Consider the following 14,714-nt stretch of genomic DNA (forward strand, 5'->3'; position numbering starts at 1 on the left):
GCCCTTCATATATATGTTCTGTAAGTTTATGTATAAGTATGTAAGTCTATACATATGCATGTATCTGATACACATATAAACATATATAATATACACATATACATACATATGTACATATATACAAATATACCTGTATGTAAACTTTAATTTAACAACCCCGTGAGCTAAGCATTATTTTCTAGATGAGTAAACTGAGACAAAGAAACATTAAGTAATTTGAAGTAATTTGTTCCAAGTCACTTAGTCACTGGCAGATCTGGAATTCAACTGAAGCAATGTAGCTCCCGTTAACAAAGGATCAATATCCAGAATAAGGAAAAAATTCCTAAACACCAATGAGGAAGAAAATAGAAAAAAAAAACAGGCTAAGAATACTGAACTGGCCATTCACAGAAGAAATCTGAATAGCCTGTAAGTATACACAAAGGTGTTCAATGCCATTAACAATTATGGAAATATAAATTAAATCACACTAGTTAGATAAGCCAAGAAAGGTCTGCTAAAACCAAGTGTTGGGGAGAATGTGGACAAATGACAACTCTTTATAAGGCTGATGGAAATTAATGCTGGAACCACCACTCTGGAGAGCAAGTGGACAATACCTGGTAAAGCCGGAGATATACACCCTGTGATCTGGCAATTCTGTATCTGGACTATAGTCTAGGGAGCCTGGTTCACACTGGAAAACAACTCAACGTTAGTGTGTGGGAGGATGGATCCACAAACTGGTACCTTCATTTCATGATTCTATTCTGCAGTTAAAAATGCATTATATCTCAATGTAAATAAATCTATAAAAGACAATAAGTGAAAAAAAGTTTTGGAAAGATATGTATAGCATGAGATGTATGCAACTGTAACAATATTACATAGTGTTTACACATAGGTACACATGTCATACAAATGTAAAGACAGCATGGGAAAGATTCACATGAACTACAGGTTAATAGAGAACAGAGAGGGAGTAGAGTGGGATTAGAGATGGGCACGAAAGGGGCTTCAATCCCACCTGCAAACTTCTTTAAAAAAAACTGGTAATATTAACACATTATCTTTTTTTTTTTTAGGTCTGAGTGTGGGATCACGGTATTTCATTATGTTAATTCTGAAATTTTTGTTTATTTGAACTACTTCATTAAACATAAAATTGTATCTTGTTACACAGCTATAAAATAGTATTTAAAACCCTTGCATCATGAGCCATCTATAAGGATAAATCCTAAAGTACTGTTTCTAGAATAAGAAAGATTCTCCTAACACAATTTTAAGGCTTCAAAAGCACTTTGTGTTCTTTAATCTGTGGTTGAACCCAATATTTGAGTCAAAAGACTCCAGAAGGCGTCAGAAGCAGTGGTTGTAAGATGTTTCTACATCAGTACCATAATTTGTCTTGCATCACTTTTTATTGCTTATCATGTGCCAGGCACTGCATAAGTGCTTTACACATTAATTCATTTAATCTTCCCTACAACTCTACGAGGTAGGTAGGTTATTTCCATTTTACAAATTATTTCCATTGTACATTTGAGGAATGAGGAAGTTAACTCGCCCAGCTAGTAAATGGTGAACCCAGGCAGTCTGGCTCCAAAACCTAGGCACTAGACTAAAGCATTTGTGGTCAGCTGGGTGAATTGATCTTGTGTCCCCTCCTGTGAAAATCCATCCCGGTCTTTTTTCCATCCAGTTACCTATTTTATTTCATTAATCACCCATAACATTCTCTCTTACATTCTTGTAATCTCCACTCTTCCTTCCTTAAGCATGAAATATGTGAACAAGGGGGAAAAGGCCAAATGAATGGTTTTGGAGATGAATACTTAAGAGCTGAAGTTATCTATCTACGGCCAATGAAATGTTACACTTGGTTCACTTCTGGGTGTACTCCAATGGTATTATACATTCATTTGGTGGAATAGCTGTGTGATCTTTCAAATATTGGATATACATTTCACGTTGAAAATATGCTAAAGAGGTTGGTAATACTTAGTGTCAACAACATACATTTTTTGAAGTTATGTGTTAGCAATTTTCCTAAGCACTAGATTAAGAGACAGTATAATGCAAAGAATAGCTTGCATTTATAAAATATTTTAAACATATGGCTTTAATTAATTGCCCAGTGTTCAAAAAATAAACTGAAGCCTGACTGAGTGTATAATTTTAATATTTGAAAAATTGCATCCAGAAATTAATTTAACACAATACAGATTTGTACAAAAAAGGAAGGACGTAAAATCTTCTAATCATACAGACAATAATATGACTAGGCAAAGATTTTAAAAAAGGACAGGACATTTAAAAAATACTGATAAATACTATGTAATGCTTTAATTTACTGTGGCAGATACAAAAATCAAGAATTCATCAACAGATTATATATGTAAAAAAGTAACTACATGAGTTTTCTAGCTTTTTAAATTAACAAAAGGTAACAGTAGTGGTTTTTATTTTTTAAATGAGGTATTATTACACTGTAAACCAAAAACAGAGCATAAATAAATAAAGGCAATATGCAATTTAGTGATACATCATTATAAATTTCAACTTAACAACAGATAACAAAAATTCTCTAGTTATTTATGGACTTCGTCATTTAAAAATTTGGCTTGCTTGTGTGGACTTCTTATTTAAAAGTGACACAGCAATCAATATACAAGCACATCATTAAACATGCAGACCAAGCCAACACAATTTTTCCATGAGTCATCTCTACCAAATAAAAACTGTTTATATTTTATTTAAAACACTTAAATCTGGTTTCTTATACATGTTTCTTTTGTGCTTATAAGTGGTAACCTACATTAAAAAGCTGATTTTCTAGTTCAAGCAGTGTAAGAGAGAAGCAGTTTTATTTGCATATGGATTTAAAACAGAGCAAAATGAAACAAAACCAGGATGCCTTTAACTCTCTTACTTAGGCTTTCCAAGATTTTTAAGAAGAAATACCCTTGAAATAATATACCCAAATGGAAAAGCAGAATCACTTCCATCTCAAAGAGAACAGTAAACAAAGTAACCCCTTTTTCTCAAAGATTTGTGGGTTGGATTCAGAACTGTTAGAGAATAAGCTGATTAGTTCCTCCACCCTGGAAGAATTCTGCTGGTTGGGTGCAGGAAGCATAGCAAGAAAATAGCCTAGCCCAGAAAGATTTTGGGGAAAGAATTATTTGCACATGAACCATATGCTGGTACTAACTGCTGGTTTCATTATTATTGCAAATATAACTTCAGAGTTTTCTGAAGGAAAGCTGTCAAAGTATGGTAGAGAAGTCTTGGTTTGGCAATATTTGTTACATGCTAATAAAACTGCTTCATTTGCTGTAAATAAAAAACAAAAAACATTTACCGTCTGACTTAAAATGCGGTTTCTTTTTACATACTACTTTATTAGAAACTCTAAAAAAAAGGGTACTTCGAATTTACTATATTCAGAATCCAGTGAAAAACAAACATTTTGGCCAAAACGTTGAATTTTATTTGTATATCAAGCTATATCATTTTGACACAAATGTTATTTTTGTATTCACTTTTGTCAAATACTTTAACCTACCTTTTTCAAAAATTAGTGTTTTGGTACAACTGGTGATCAAAAAATGTAGATATAAGTCTTGTACATTATTCAAAAAATTTATAAAAGCAGTTATATTCTTTTGTGCTTGTAACTGACATACTTCATCAATGATTATTTAGGTCTGATTTCTTTTCTAATATCTTGAGCCTTAAGAAGAAATGATCATTATACAAATATTACAGAGTACACAAGTAACTAGTTTACTGCCAATGTGCATGCAGACTAACAACACTTAAAAGAATATAACCTTGAATCCAATTAGTCTGAAAATACTCTTGTACAATCATCTTTGATTTGTAAAAGCTGTGTACACATCTAAAACCCTGAATTTACTTTGTAAAAATAAATCTTTAACAATAAATGGCACTATCAAAATCCCATTATTCTCAGGCTATTATGTAGTTATTTACATGCTTTTCAGCAACAGCTGAGAAGAATCTTAAAGGTCCCAAGCCAGTATATCAAAAAACCCTGTAAACTGCATTTGCAATGATACTGTGTTGTATACCGCTATATGAAAATATGGCTACATGCCTTATGTTAAAGATAATGTAGCTGTTTGCTTTGCTACTGTGTGCTAGCAGGGCTAGCAGTGTACAATCTGCCACTGGGTTCAATTATACCATAAATTCATTCTTCACTGTACTTTGCTTTCCCAGTGGAATGCCTGTGACAAACTACTTGTGGAGAATGATAAAGTGCTATAAAAAAGAGGAACTGGACCATACCTCTCTCTGCCATGTGGATTTTTCCTCACTCAAGCAATTTCTGTGTTTTTAGAAAATTATGCCTTTGCTGAACATACTTCATATTTGATTTTTTAAAAACTTAATATTTTAAAGTTGATAAGCTCTGTGAGTGTTTTGAGACAGAAACATGAAAAGGCTAAAGGCACAGTAAGAGGGAAGTGAATGCTACATATAAAAGATTATATTTCAAGTCTTCTAGGTTACTCAAGTCCAAAACCTTCTGAATTTGAAATTCCAATGATTAATTTCTGTTTCAGGTCTTTTTTGCTTTTGTAGGGGGGAAGGCAAAGTTGATTGAAGCAGGTATGGGCCACAGGTAACCTAGGGAAAAAAATTTAAAAAAAAACTAAGTCTTAACACACACACAAAATGACTGCTATGCAACTTTTAAAAATACCAGGACACACACATTCAAATCTATTTCACTCTGTTAAGAGATGACTCATCCATTCCTTCACTGAACAGATATTTACTGAGTACTTCATTATATATCAGACACCACTCTAGACACTAAGGCTAGGTTACAGACAAGACAACCAGTGTTACCACTTTCATGAAACTCATTTAAGAAGCATTTTGTTGGAGTCAGACAGATATGAATTTGAATTCTGCTTTCCCCACTCACTAGCTGTAGGGTCTTGTTTGAGTTGCATAATATCTCCAAATGACAGTTTCCTCATTAACATGACAGGGTAAACCATCCAATTAGGCCATTTAATAACCTACTCAGGTTGTTTAATAACCAGGAGTTCCCAACCCCAGGGCAAGAGATGGGTATGGTTGTCGGTGGCCTGTTAGGAACTGGGCCGCACAGCAGGAAGTGAGTGGCAGGCGAGCATTTACTGCCTGAGCTCTGCCTCTTATCAGATCAGTGGCAGTATTAGATTATCACAGGAGCAAGAACCCTATTGTGAACTGCACATGCAAAGAATCTAGGTTGCATGCTCCTTATGAGAAGCTAATGCCTGATGACCTGAGGTGGAACAGTTTCATCCAAAGCCACCATCACCTCCCACTCTCCCCACTCCCCCCTGGTTCTGTGGGAAAACTGTCTTCCACAAAACCAATCCCTGATGCCAAAAAGGTTGAGGACTGATGGTTAAAAAGATTAAAAGAGTGGTATACACAAAATATCTGGCAGCTGAGGAGTAGATAATATAATGAATGATATATATTCTGGTTTTAGTATTAAAAAGTAATTTAAAAAATAGCATTTTGAGGACGCTAGATGCCCCTTGATGCACATGTAAAAATTATCTTCTGAATCCTTTTGGTCATCTCCCCAACCCACTATCTGATAATGTTGTTATCATCATTTAGGATTCTTATAGCTATCTTAAGACTCTTTCCTTCAGTCTTATGAACTTCACAACATCAGAACAGCTGTCAGAGAAATCAGTGAATAAAAATGTGAATACACTACAGAAAAGAAAAACATTTTTAAAGAAGTTTGTAAGATTTAAAACTAAATTTTGAGAGCCCCCTGTATTAAAAGACTTAAAACTATTAGAATCAGCATTTACTCAAGTGTTTGGTCTATGATAATCACTGTGCTGAGTGCATTTACATGCACTGTTTCCTTTAATTTCAGCCTCAAAGCAACCTAAAAGTGGTTCTCATTTTACTGGTGAGGAAAAATAGACATGTAAATATACGAGTAAGCTGTTCAGGGATACAGAGCTGGTAAAGATGTAGGCCCACTATTCAAACCCAGATCAGTCTGACTTAAAACACCAGTCAGTGTTGTTAATATATAATATTTAACATTCTCAATTTTTTATGCATCAGACATACATTTGTATGAATTAAAAATATCACCAAATAACAAAGCAAAGAAAAAAATGAAAATGCCAACTCAGTTTTTTAATATAATTTTTTCTAAAGTGCTCTGCTGTTTACAAGGTCCTAAGCTACACAACAACTTATTTTTATGCCAGTGTCTCATGCATCCATTCAATAGCATTTCGCGAGTTATTTGAAACATTGGTTTTCTCTTCATTCTGTTAAGGCTGAGCTTTCCAAGTTTATTTAATACTCATCTACCTAGATACAAGGTCTCTTAAAACTGAAAGAAAACAATGTCAAGATTCTACTGGAAGAATATCTTATGAAAATGTTCATTGAAGAAAAAATGTGTCCAGGATTTTCTTAATCCATCAGGGGCTTCAATAACATGTATTTGATAAGGTGCAGGACCAAATTATGTATATCTTTTAAGCCTGACTCTTTGGATGATTTGCAAAGGAAGCTGCTTAAGGACAACCAGAGATGGGAAAGGATGTAATTTGAAATTTGCTTTGCAATCTTGGCCATTCTACATTACACTCTGTACTAAATAATCAGGATAACCACAAAATATTGCCAAGGGTTCATGCCCTTTTAGAGGAAAAAAGCATTCAGAATACAATTAATGACTGAAGATTATTTACTCCATGGACTTCATTCTAAGAGGCACTGGTTTTCAGTTCCTGTGTTAGTTTGCCTAGGATGGAGCCTCTAGCTTCATCCATGTTGTTGCAAAGGACATGATCTTGTTTTTGGTTTTTTTTTTTTTTTTTTTTTTAATGGCTGCATAGTATTCCATGGTACATATGCACCACATTTTCTTTATCCAGTCTTTGCTATTGTGAATAGTGCTGCAATGAACAATGAACATATGCATGCATGTGTCTTTATGACAGAATAATTGATATTCCTTTGGGCACATACCCAATAATGGCATTGCTGGGTTGAATGATAGTTCTGTTTTAAGTTATTTAAGAAACCTCCAAACTGCTTTCCACAATGGCTAAAATAATTTACATTCCCAACAGCAGTGTATAAGCATTCCCTTTTCTCTGCAACCTTGTCAGCATCTACTATTTTTTGACTTTTTAACATAACAATAGCCATTCTGACTGCTGTGAGATGGTATCTCATTGTGGTTTTGATTTGCATTTGTCTTATGATTAGTAATGTTGAGCATGTTTTCATATGCTTATTGGCTGCATGTTGTCTTCCTCTGAAAAGTGTCTGTCCATGTCCTTTGCCCACTTTTTAATGGAATTACCATTCTTATTTAACAAAAATCTAGTGAATCTTCAATGGTGGACCTTATAAGATCAATGAAAACTCCTCTTTCAGCTGAAGTGTTGTCCTTGTCTTTTGAGGCATACCATTATTGTGTCAAATTGAAATGTTGTATGTCTTTGATGGTCAGCTTTATTTAATACATGTGAGATTACACTGGGAAACTAGAGTTGTTCTAGATTCATGTTGAAGCCATGTTAGCTCACATATTCTTGAAATAATAATAATTATTGGGAAAGTTTACAAGTAATGTCACCTTTGTATTAAAAAAGATTGCTCAGATTACTCTTTTAAAATTGGAAGTGATTTTAATATAAAATATTCTGAAAAATTAACTTCTGTTAAGCAAATCAATCTATAATCTAAAAAATTTCTCTTGAATTTTTTCATTTTAGGACTCTAATTGTAAATTTTGTTTAGAAATTTCTTAATTATATATGTAAATATTTATTTTGTATTTTAAATATGATATTGATGATGACATAAATACTATTCAAGAAATAGCCATTGGGCACTTGCCATGTGTGACTATGTGGAGAATATAAATATGTATAAGGCGGGGGGGTGGAGCAAGACGGCCGAATAGGAACAGCTCCAGTCTCCAGCTCCCAGCGCGAGCGACACAGAAGACAGGTGATTTCTGCATTTTCAACTGAGGTACTGGGTTCATCTCACTAGGGAGTGCCAGACAATGGGTGCTGGTCAGCTGCTGCAGCCCAACCAGCGAGAGCTGAAGCCGGGCAAGGCATCGCCTCACCTGGGAAGCGCAAGGGGGAAGGGAATCCCTTTTCCTAGCCAGGGGAACTGAGACACACAACACCTGGAAAATCAGGTAACTCCCACCCCAATACTGCGCTTTACCAAGGATCTTAGCAAACGGGCACACCAGGAGATTATATCTCACACCTGGCCGGGAGGGTCCCACGCCCATGGAGCCTCCCTCATTGCTAGCACAGCAGTCTGCGATCTAACGGCAAGGCAGCAGCGAGGCTGGGGGAGGGGCGCCCGCCATTGCTGAGGCTTAAGTAGGTAAACAAAGCTGCTGGGAAGCTCGAACTGGGTGGAGCTCACAGCAGCTCAAGGAGGCCTGCCTGTCTCTGTAGACTCCACCTCTGGGGACAGGGCACAGCTAAACAACAACAACAACAACAACAACAAAAGCAGCAGAAATCTCTGCAGATGCAAACGACTCTGTCTGACAGCTTTGAAGAGAGCAGTGGATCTCCCAACACAGAGGTTGAGATCTGAGAACGGACAGACTGCCTGCTCAAGTGGGTCCCTGACCCCTGAGTAGCCTAACTGGGAGACATCCCCCACTAGGGGCAGAACGACACCCCACACCTCATACAGTGGGGTACACCCCTGAGAGGAAGCTTGCAAAGCAAGAATCAGACAGGTGCACTCGCTGTTCAGCAATATTCTATCTTCTGCAGCCTCTGCTGCTGATACCCAGGCAAACAAGGTCTGGAGTGGACCTCAAGCAATCTCCAACAGACCTACAGCTGAGGGTCCTGACTGTTAGAAGGAAAACTAACAAACAGGAAGGACACCCACACCAAAACGCCATCAGTACGTCACCATCATCAAAGACCAGAGGCAGATAAAACCACAAAGATGAGGAAAAAGCAGGGCAGAAAAGCTGGAAATTCAAAAAATAAGAACACTTCTCCCCCTGCAAAGGAACGCAGCTCATCGCCAGCAACAGATCAAAGCTGGACGAAGAATGACTTTGACGAGATGAGAGAAGAAGGCTCCAGTCCATCAAACTTCTCAGAGCTAAAGGAGGAATTATGTACCCAGCGCAAAGAAACTAAAAAATCTCGAAAAGAGTGGAAGAATTGATAACTAGAATAATTAATGCAGAGAAGGCCATAAACGAACTGACAGAGATAAAAACCATGACACGAGAAATACGTGACAAATGCACAAGCTTCAGTAACCGACTCGATCAACTGGAAGAAAGAGTATCAGGGATTGAGGATCAAATGAATGAAATGAAGTGAGAAGAGAAATCTAAAGAAAAAAGAAGAAAAAGAAATGAACAAAGCCTGCAAGAAGTATGGGATTATGTAAAAAAACCAAATCTATGTCTGATTGGGGTGCCTGAAAGTGAGGGGGAAAATGGAACCAAGTTGGAAAACACTCTTCAGGATATCATCCAGGAGAACTTCCCCAACCTAGTAGGGCAGGCCAACATCCAAATTCAGGAAATACAGAGAACCCCACAAAGATACTCCTTGAGAAGAGCAACTCCAAGACACATAATTGCCAGATTCACCAAAGTTGAAATGAAGGAAAAAATCTAAAGGGCAGCCAGAGAGAAAGGTCGGGTTACCCACAAAGGGAAGGCCATCAGACTAACAGCAGATCTCTTGGCAGAAACTCTACAAGCCAGAAGAGATTGGGGGCCAATATTCAACATTCTTAAAGAATAAGAATTTTAAACCCAGAATTTCATATCCAGCCAAACCAAGTTTCATAAGTGAAGGAGAAATAAAATCCTTTACAGATAAGCAAATGCTTAGAGATTTTGTCACCACCAGGCCTGCCTTACAAGAGACCCTGAAGGAAACACTGAACATGGAAAGGAACAACTGGTACCAGCCATTGCAAAAACATGCCAAAATGTAAAGACCATCGAGGCTAGGAAGAAACTGCATCAACTAACGAGCAAAATAACCAGTTAATATCATAATGGCAGGATCAAGTTCACACATAACAATCTTAACCTTAAATGTAAATGGACTAAATGCTCCAATTAAAAGACACAGACTGGCAAACTGGATAAAGAGTCAAGACCCATCAGTCTGCTGTATTCAGGAGACCCATCTCACACGCAGAGACATACATAGGCTCAAAATAAAGGGATGGAGGAAGATTTACCAAGCAAATAGAGAACAAAAAAAAGCGGGGGTTGCAATACTAGTCTCTGATAAAACAGACTTTAAACCATCAAAGATCAAAAGAGACAAAGAAGGCCATTACATAATGGTAAAGGGATCAATTCTACAGGAAGAGCTAGATGTACCATTTGACCCAGCCATCCCATTACTGGGTATATACCCAAAGGATTATAAATCATGCTGCTATAAAGGCACCTGCACACGTATGTTTATTGCGGCACTATTCACAATAGCAAAGACTTGGAATCAACCCAAATGTCCATCAGTGACAGACTGGATTAAGAAAACGTGGCACATATACACCATGGAATACTATGTAGCCATAAAAAAGGATGAGTTTGTGTCCTTTGTAGGGACATGGATGCAGCTGGAAACCATCATTCTCAGCAAACTATCGCAAGAACAGGAAACCAAACACCGCATGTTCTCACTCATAGGTGGGAAGTGAACAATGAGATTACTTGGACTCGGGAAGGGGAACATCACACACCGGGGCCTATCATGGGGAGGCAGGAGGGGGGAAGGATTGCATTGGGAGTTATACCTGATGTAAATGACGAGTTGATGGGTGCTGACGAGTTGATGGGTGCAGCACACCAACAGGGCACAAGTATACATATGTAACAAACCTGCACGTTATGCACATGTACCCTAGAACTTAAAGTATAATAATTATAAATAAAACAAAGAAACAAACAAACAAAAAACAAATATGTATAAGGCATAACCTCTGCCTTGAAGAACGAAATGACTCAGATATGAAGTGCAATATGATAACTAGCACATAACTTCTACAAGATATTTGAAAAACTCACTGAATACATAATGACTTTTGGCTTTACAGAGGAAGTCAACATTAAACTGTGTCTTTAATAGTTGAAGCTGGCACATGTCACATGTAAAGGGAACAACTTGAAAGCATGGAGAAATGCATAAAACGTGTCTAACGAATCAGCAGAACAGGCTGTTGACTAAAGCATGGGAAGAAATGAAAACTGGTAGGTAGCCTGGGTAGAAGACTAGAGCTTTATTTTACAGTCTCTAGATTCTAGAACTTAAATGGGCAACAAAGTTATTTCCCAGGGAAATATCATGATCTAAATAGTGTTAAAGCACATGAGTTTAATAGGATAAAATAAGCTAGTAATGAGATAAAAAGTAACTTTACCAGGATGGGGGCAGTGGAAAGGCAAAGAACAGATTCCAGCTTTAAAATGAAAGGAAGAACTAAGAGCACTCAGGGAATGTTCAATGTATGGGGCAAGAGAAAAAAAATGATTATAACCAAAGTATGTCTATTCAAGTTAGCTTTACAAATTATAAGTTATTTGGAAACAGGAGTAAGTTGATAAGCATTAATGCATTAACACTGCTAAAAAATAATTTAAATCCATCATCACCATCACTTCATATACAAAAAGCATGAGATTAAAAAAAAGAAGAGGATTAGTATTAGAGGTACTTCTGGTACTACTTATAGTATCCTCCAACCCCCTAGAAAAGAAAGAAAACTACGCAAACTAGATATCCCAACTTAGTGATTTTCCTAAAAATAAAAAACACATTTCACATTTAAATAAAAATGAACATTAGACAATATACTACTACAAAGTAACTAGGTTCTAAAAGAGACTACAAAGCACTTATATCACCTAGAAAAGTAAAAAGTTGTTAGAAATGAATTATTAGTTAGTATGTCTCAAAAACTAGTAAGAGAACTTTTAATCAAAATCTCTTACAGTTCAAGGCCATGAAGATTTTTCTATGAAAATAACTTCAAACGGAGTAAATCTCCTGATTCCAAATGTATTATTATTAGCAGTATTAGCAGTAACCTTTAGATTTAAAATAAAATTAGATCCAGAAATTTACCAATTAGTAGAAGTTTCATTCTTTGAGATTTTAAAGTTCAAATCAGCCATTCCTCCTACAGGTACTCTGTCACTCCCTGTAGTAAAATGTAGCAACTTCTTTTGAAGATCAAGAGGAAATCCAAGCACGACATCCCAAAAGTATCTAGAGAATACCAAAGGAAATTAACATCAAATGTCTTGACAAAAATCCTACAATAAAGTAATATAAAGGAAACTCTAAGGAAAGGGCTTTCCTTAAGAATATATAATACCCTGAATTTCTGTAAAATTAAGGAATGGTGAGCTTCTATATATGTATTAGACTTTTGACTAACATTATAAAATAATATTTTTATAAAAGTATGTAAGTTCAGCAGTGGATAGTACAGGAACCATTTTTCTCCTGTATAACTTTCAAATCTTATTTTTCAACATAGTGCTATTAAACTGTTATTTATAAGGACAGCATCCATGAAATTCTAGGCGCAAAGTCATTTTTTTAAAAGTAAAATCTCTACACTTTTGTAGAAACTTGTTTATAGAATTTTCTACGAAAGGGAGTGATTTTATATTAAAATTCTCATAGACTTTCCAGAGATAAAATAAGACTGTGGGCTCTCTAATATTTGGACTAACTTAATTGATTCACAGATTGTAAGTTATGCAAATAAATGAATCACACTGTCTGCTGTTCCCTCTCCACATCCCCACTATCAGAAGTATAAAGAGCTCACTTTATAGTTAAGTCCGTTTTTGCATAGCCATCATACTGAGTACTTCTCTGCAGAGCATGCATATCCAGGTCAGGACTTCCACAGACCAAAATTTCAACCTCTTCTGGACGAAGCAGCTGCCAATAATTATTTATCAAAAACAATAATTAAAGAGTGATGGTTTTAAATGAAATTGGAACTATTTTCACTGGGTCAAATCACAAAAGTCATGATTTCTCATAGTAAATCAAACCATTTTTGTTGAAGAAAAATCTTCTCTGGGTATATTTTTCCTACCAAGGCAAGATATTTTTTGCTTCTGAAGTTTATAGATATTGTAAAATAGTAATTAGCAGTTTGCCAGAAAAACAAGCAAATGACTTTGCACAAATCCAAATTACTCTTCTCCAACCCAGCATGAAGCTTTAACATCTACTGATCCGCCTAATATCCCATATCTATTACTCTTCTCCAAAACCCAGCATGAAGCTCCAACATCTACTGATCCACCTAATATCCCATATCCTAATATCTCCTTCCAATATCCCATAACACCTCCTGTGTGCACTGTAGAGTTTGCGTACTTGGTTATAGTCTGTCTTGTGTCTCTTGTTTTTTTCAACTTTCAGGTGGGTTAGTCTACCACCTATAGAGATTAAAGCTCTAAAAATAGAGACCATGCTATGCTAATTAATTCTTATTTTCCCCCTGTCCACTCCCACAATTACCAGAGTGTCATAAACAAAACTTAACTAGAGCTCAATAAAGTGTTTCTCTTTCAAAGGTATTTTTGACAACAAACATATTACAAAGGTTTCTCTAAAACAAGCTGGCAATAATGTAAGCCACTTGCTTTTGCCCCAAAACAACTTCTATAGTCTGTTTCTCTCCCCCATGAAAAATAATTCAAATGAAAGACCTTACTCCAATCCCTCATAAGAAAACTAAGGGAGATACAAATGGCATGTTGAAGTGTGTGCTGGGTAGCTGGGGTGACTGAAAGGTATCCTATGATACTTCTGACATGGTATTCTAAATAATAGCTGACCCATATTCACATGGCTAAGACAAGTCAGACCAAACTGAGTCCAACATAACTCTGGAGGTAAACTACTTGCTAAGGGTAAAAGGCAACCAGAGTTGCTCAGGGAGCCCTGAGGTAGCAGGAAGCAGCTATACATATATTCCTTAATCATTAAGAAGTTGTAGCTTTTGCCCTGGAGCTACATGTTAACTGCATTGTGTGCTTTGTCCTTCAGTATTAAGATCCTGAGTCCATGGATCCCTTCATCCACTCTACTTGGAGAAAGTTTGTAAAGTTCTAAAAGACTTAGTAGAAGGGGAAAGAAAATGAACTGACTGGAGTGTTTTTCCCCTCTAAAGAATGAAGGCTGAAATGAGAGAATTATTTTTGTTTTTAGTTCTACTTTTAAAAACTAGAAAATGTTTTCTACTGTAAAAGCTTATCTACTAAAATATTTATTATTTGTTAACATGATAGTATTACAAAACCTAACTGAAAGCTTGATTTAAAGTTGTAAACTCACCATTAGGGCATTTGAAGCACACACACTATGAAATCCATAATAAAATGCAGCAAACTGCTTATAGATGGATTTGTTCAGAAGGAAGTCAGTATAAAGCTGTACATATTCTGAAAAGCAATTTTACATCTCTTAAATCGTAAAAGTAAATGGCAAATACTAATTCATTTTAATTAAAAATGGTATTAACTTACCTTTCCTATTTTGATTGGTAACTGAAATTTTATCACCACCGGGCTTTAAATTATAGGACTTGATTATTCCAAATTCTTCTTGAAAAACCTGATGGGAGATGCCATCACACATATTAAT

At 36.1% G+C, this 14,714-nt stretch overlaps 1 protein-coding gene across 5 annotated transcripts in view; it reads right to left on the reverse strand.

Annotated features, from left to right (window-relative positions):
• Positions 1–2,147: 2,147 nt before the first annotated feature.
• Positions 2,148–14,714, reverse strand: part of HECTD2 (HECT domain E3 ubiquitin protein ligase 2) — a 92,041-nt gene continuing 79,474 nt past the window's right edge. For all 5 annotated transcript variants that reach the window (XM_021943470.2, XM_009214958.3, XM_017963105.3 and 2 more), the window contains 5 exons: positions 14,597–14,684; positions 14,406–14,512; positions 12,880–12,995; positions 12,165–12,308; positions 2,148–4,641 (listed from right to left, as the gene is read on the reverse strand). In XM_021943470.2, coding sequence (XP_021799162.1) covers positions 4,521–4,641; positions 12,165–12,308; positions 12,880–12,995; positions 14,406–14,512; positions 14,597–14,684 — 576 coding nt within the window. In that variant the 3' untranslated portion in view covers positions 2,148–4,520. The remainder of the gene's footprint in view (positions 4,642–12,164; positions 12,309–12,879; positions 12,996–14,405; positions 14,513–14,596; positions 14,685–14,714) is intronic.

This window comes from Papio anubis, chromosome 11 (genome assembly GCF_008728515.1).
Source record: "Papio anubis isolate 15944 chromosome 11, Panubis1.0, whole genome shotgun sequence".
Lineage (NCBI taxonomy): Eukaryota > Metazoa > Chordata > Mammalia > Primates > Cercopithecidae > Papio > Papio anubis.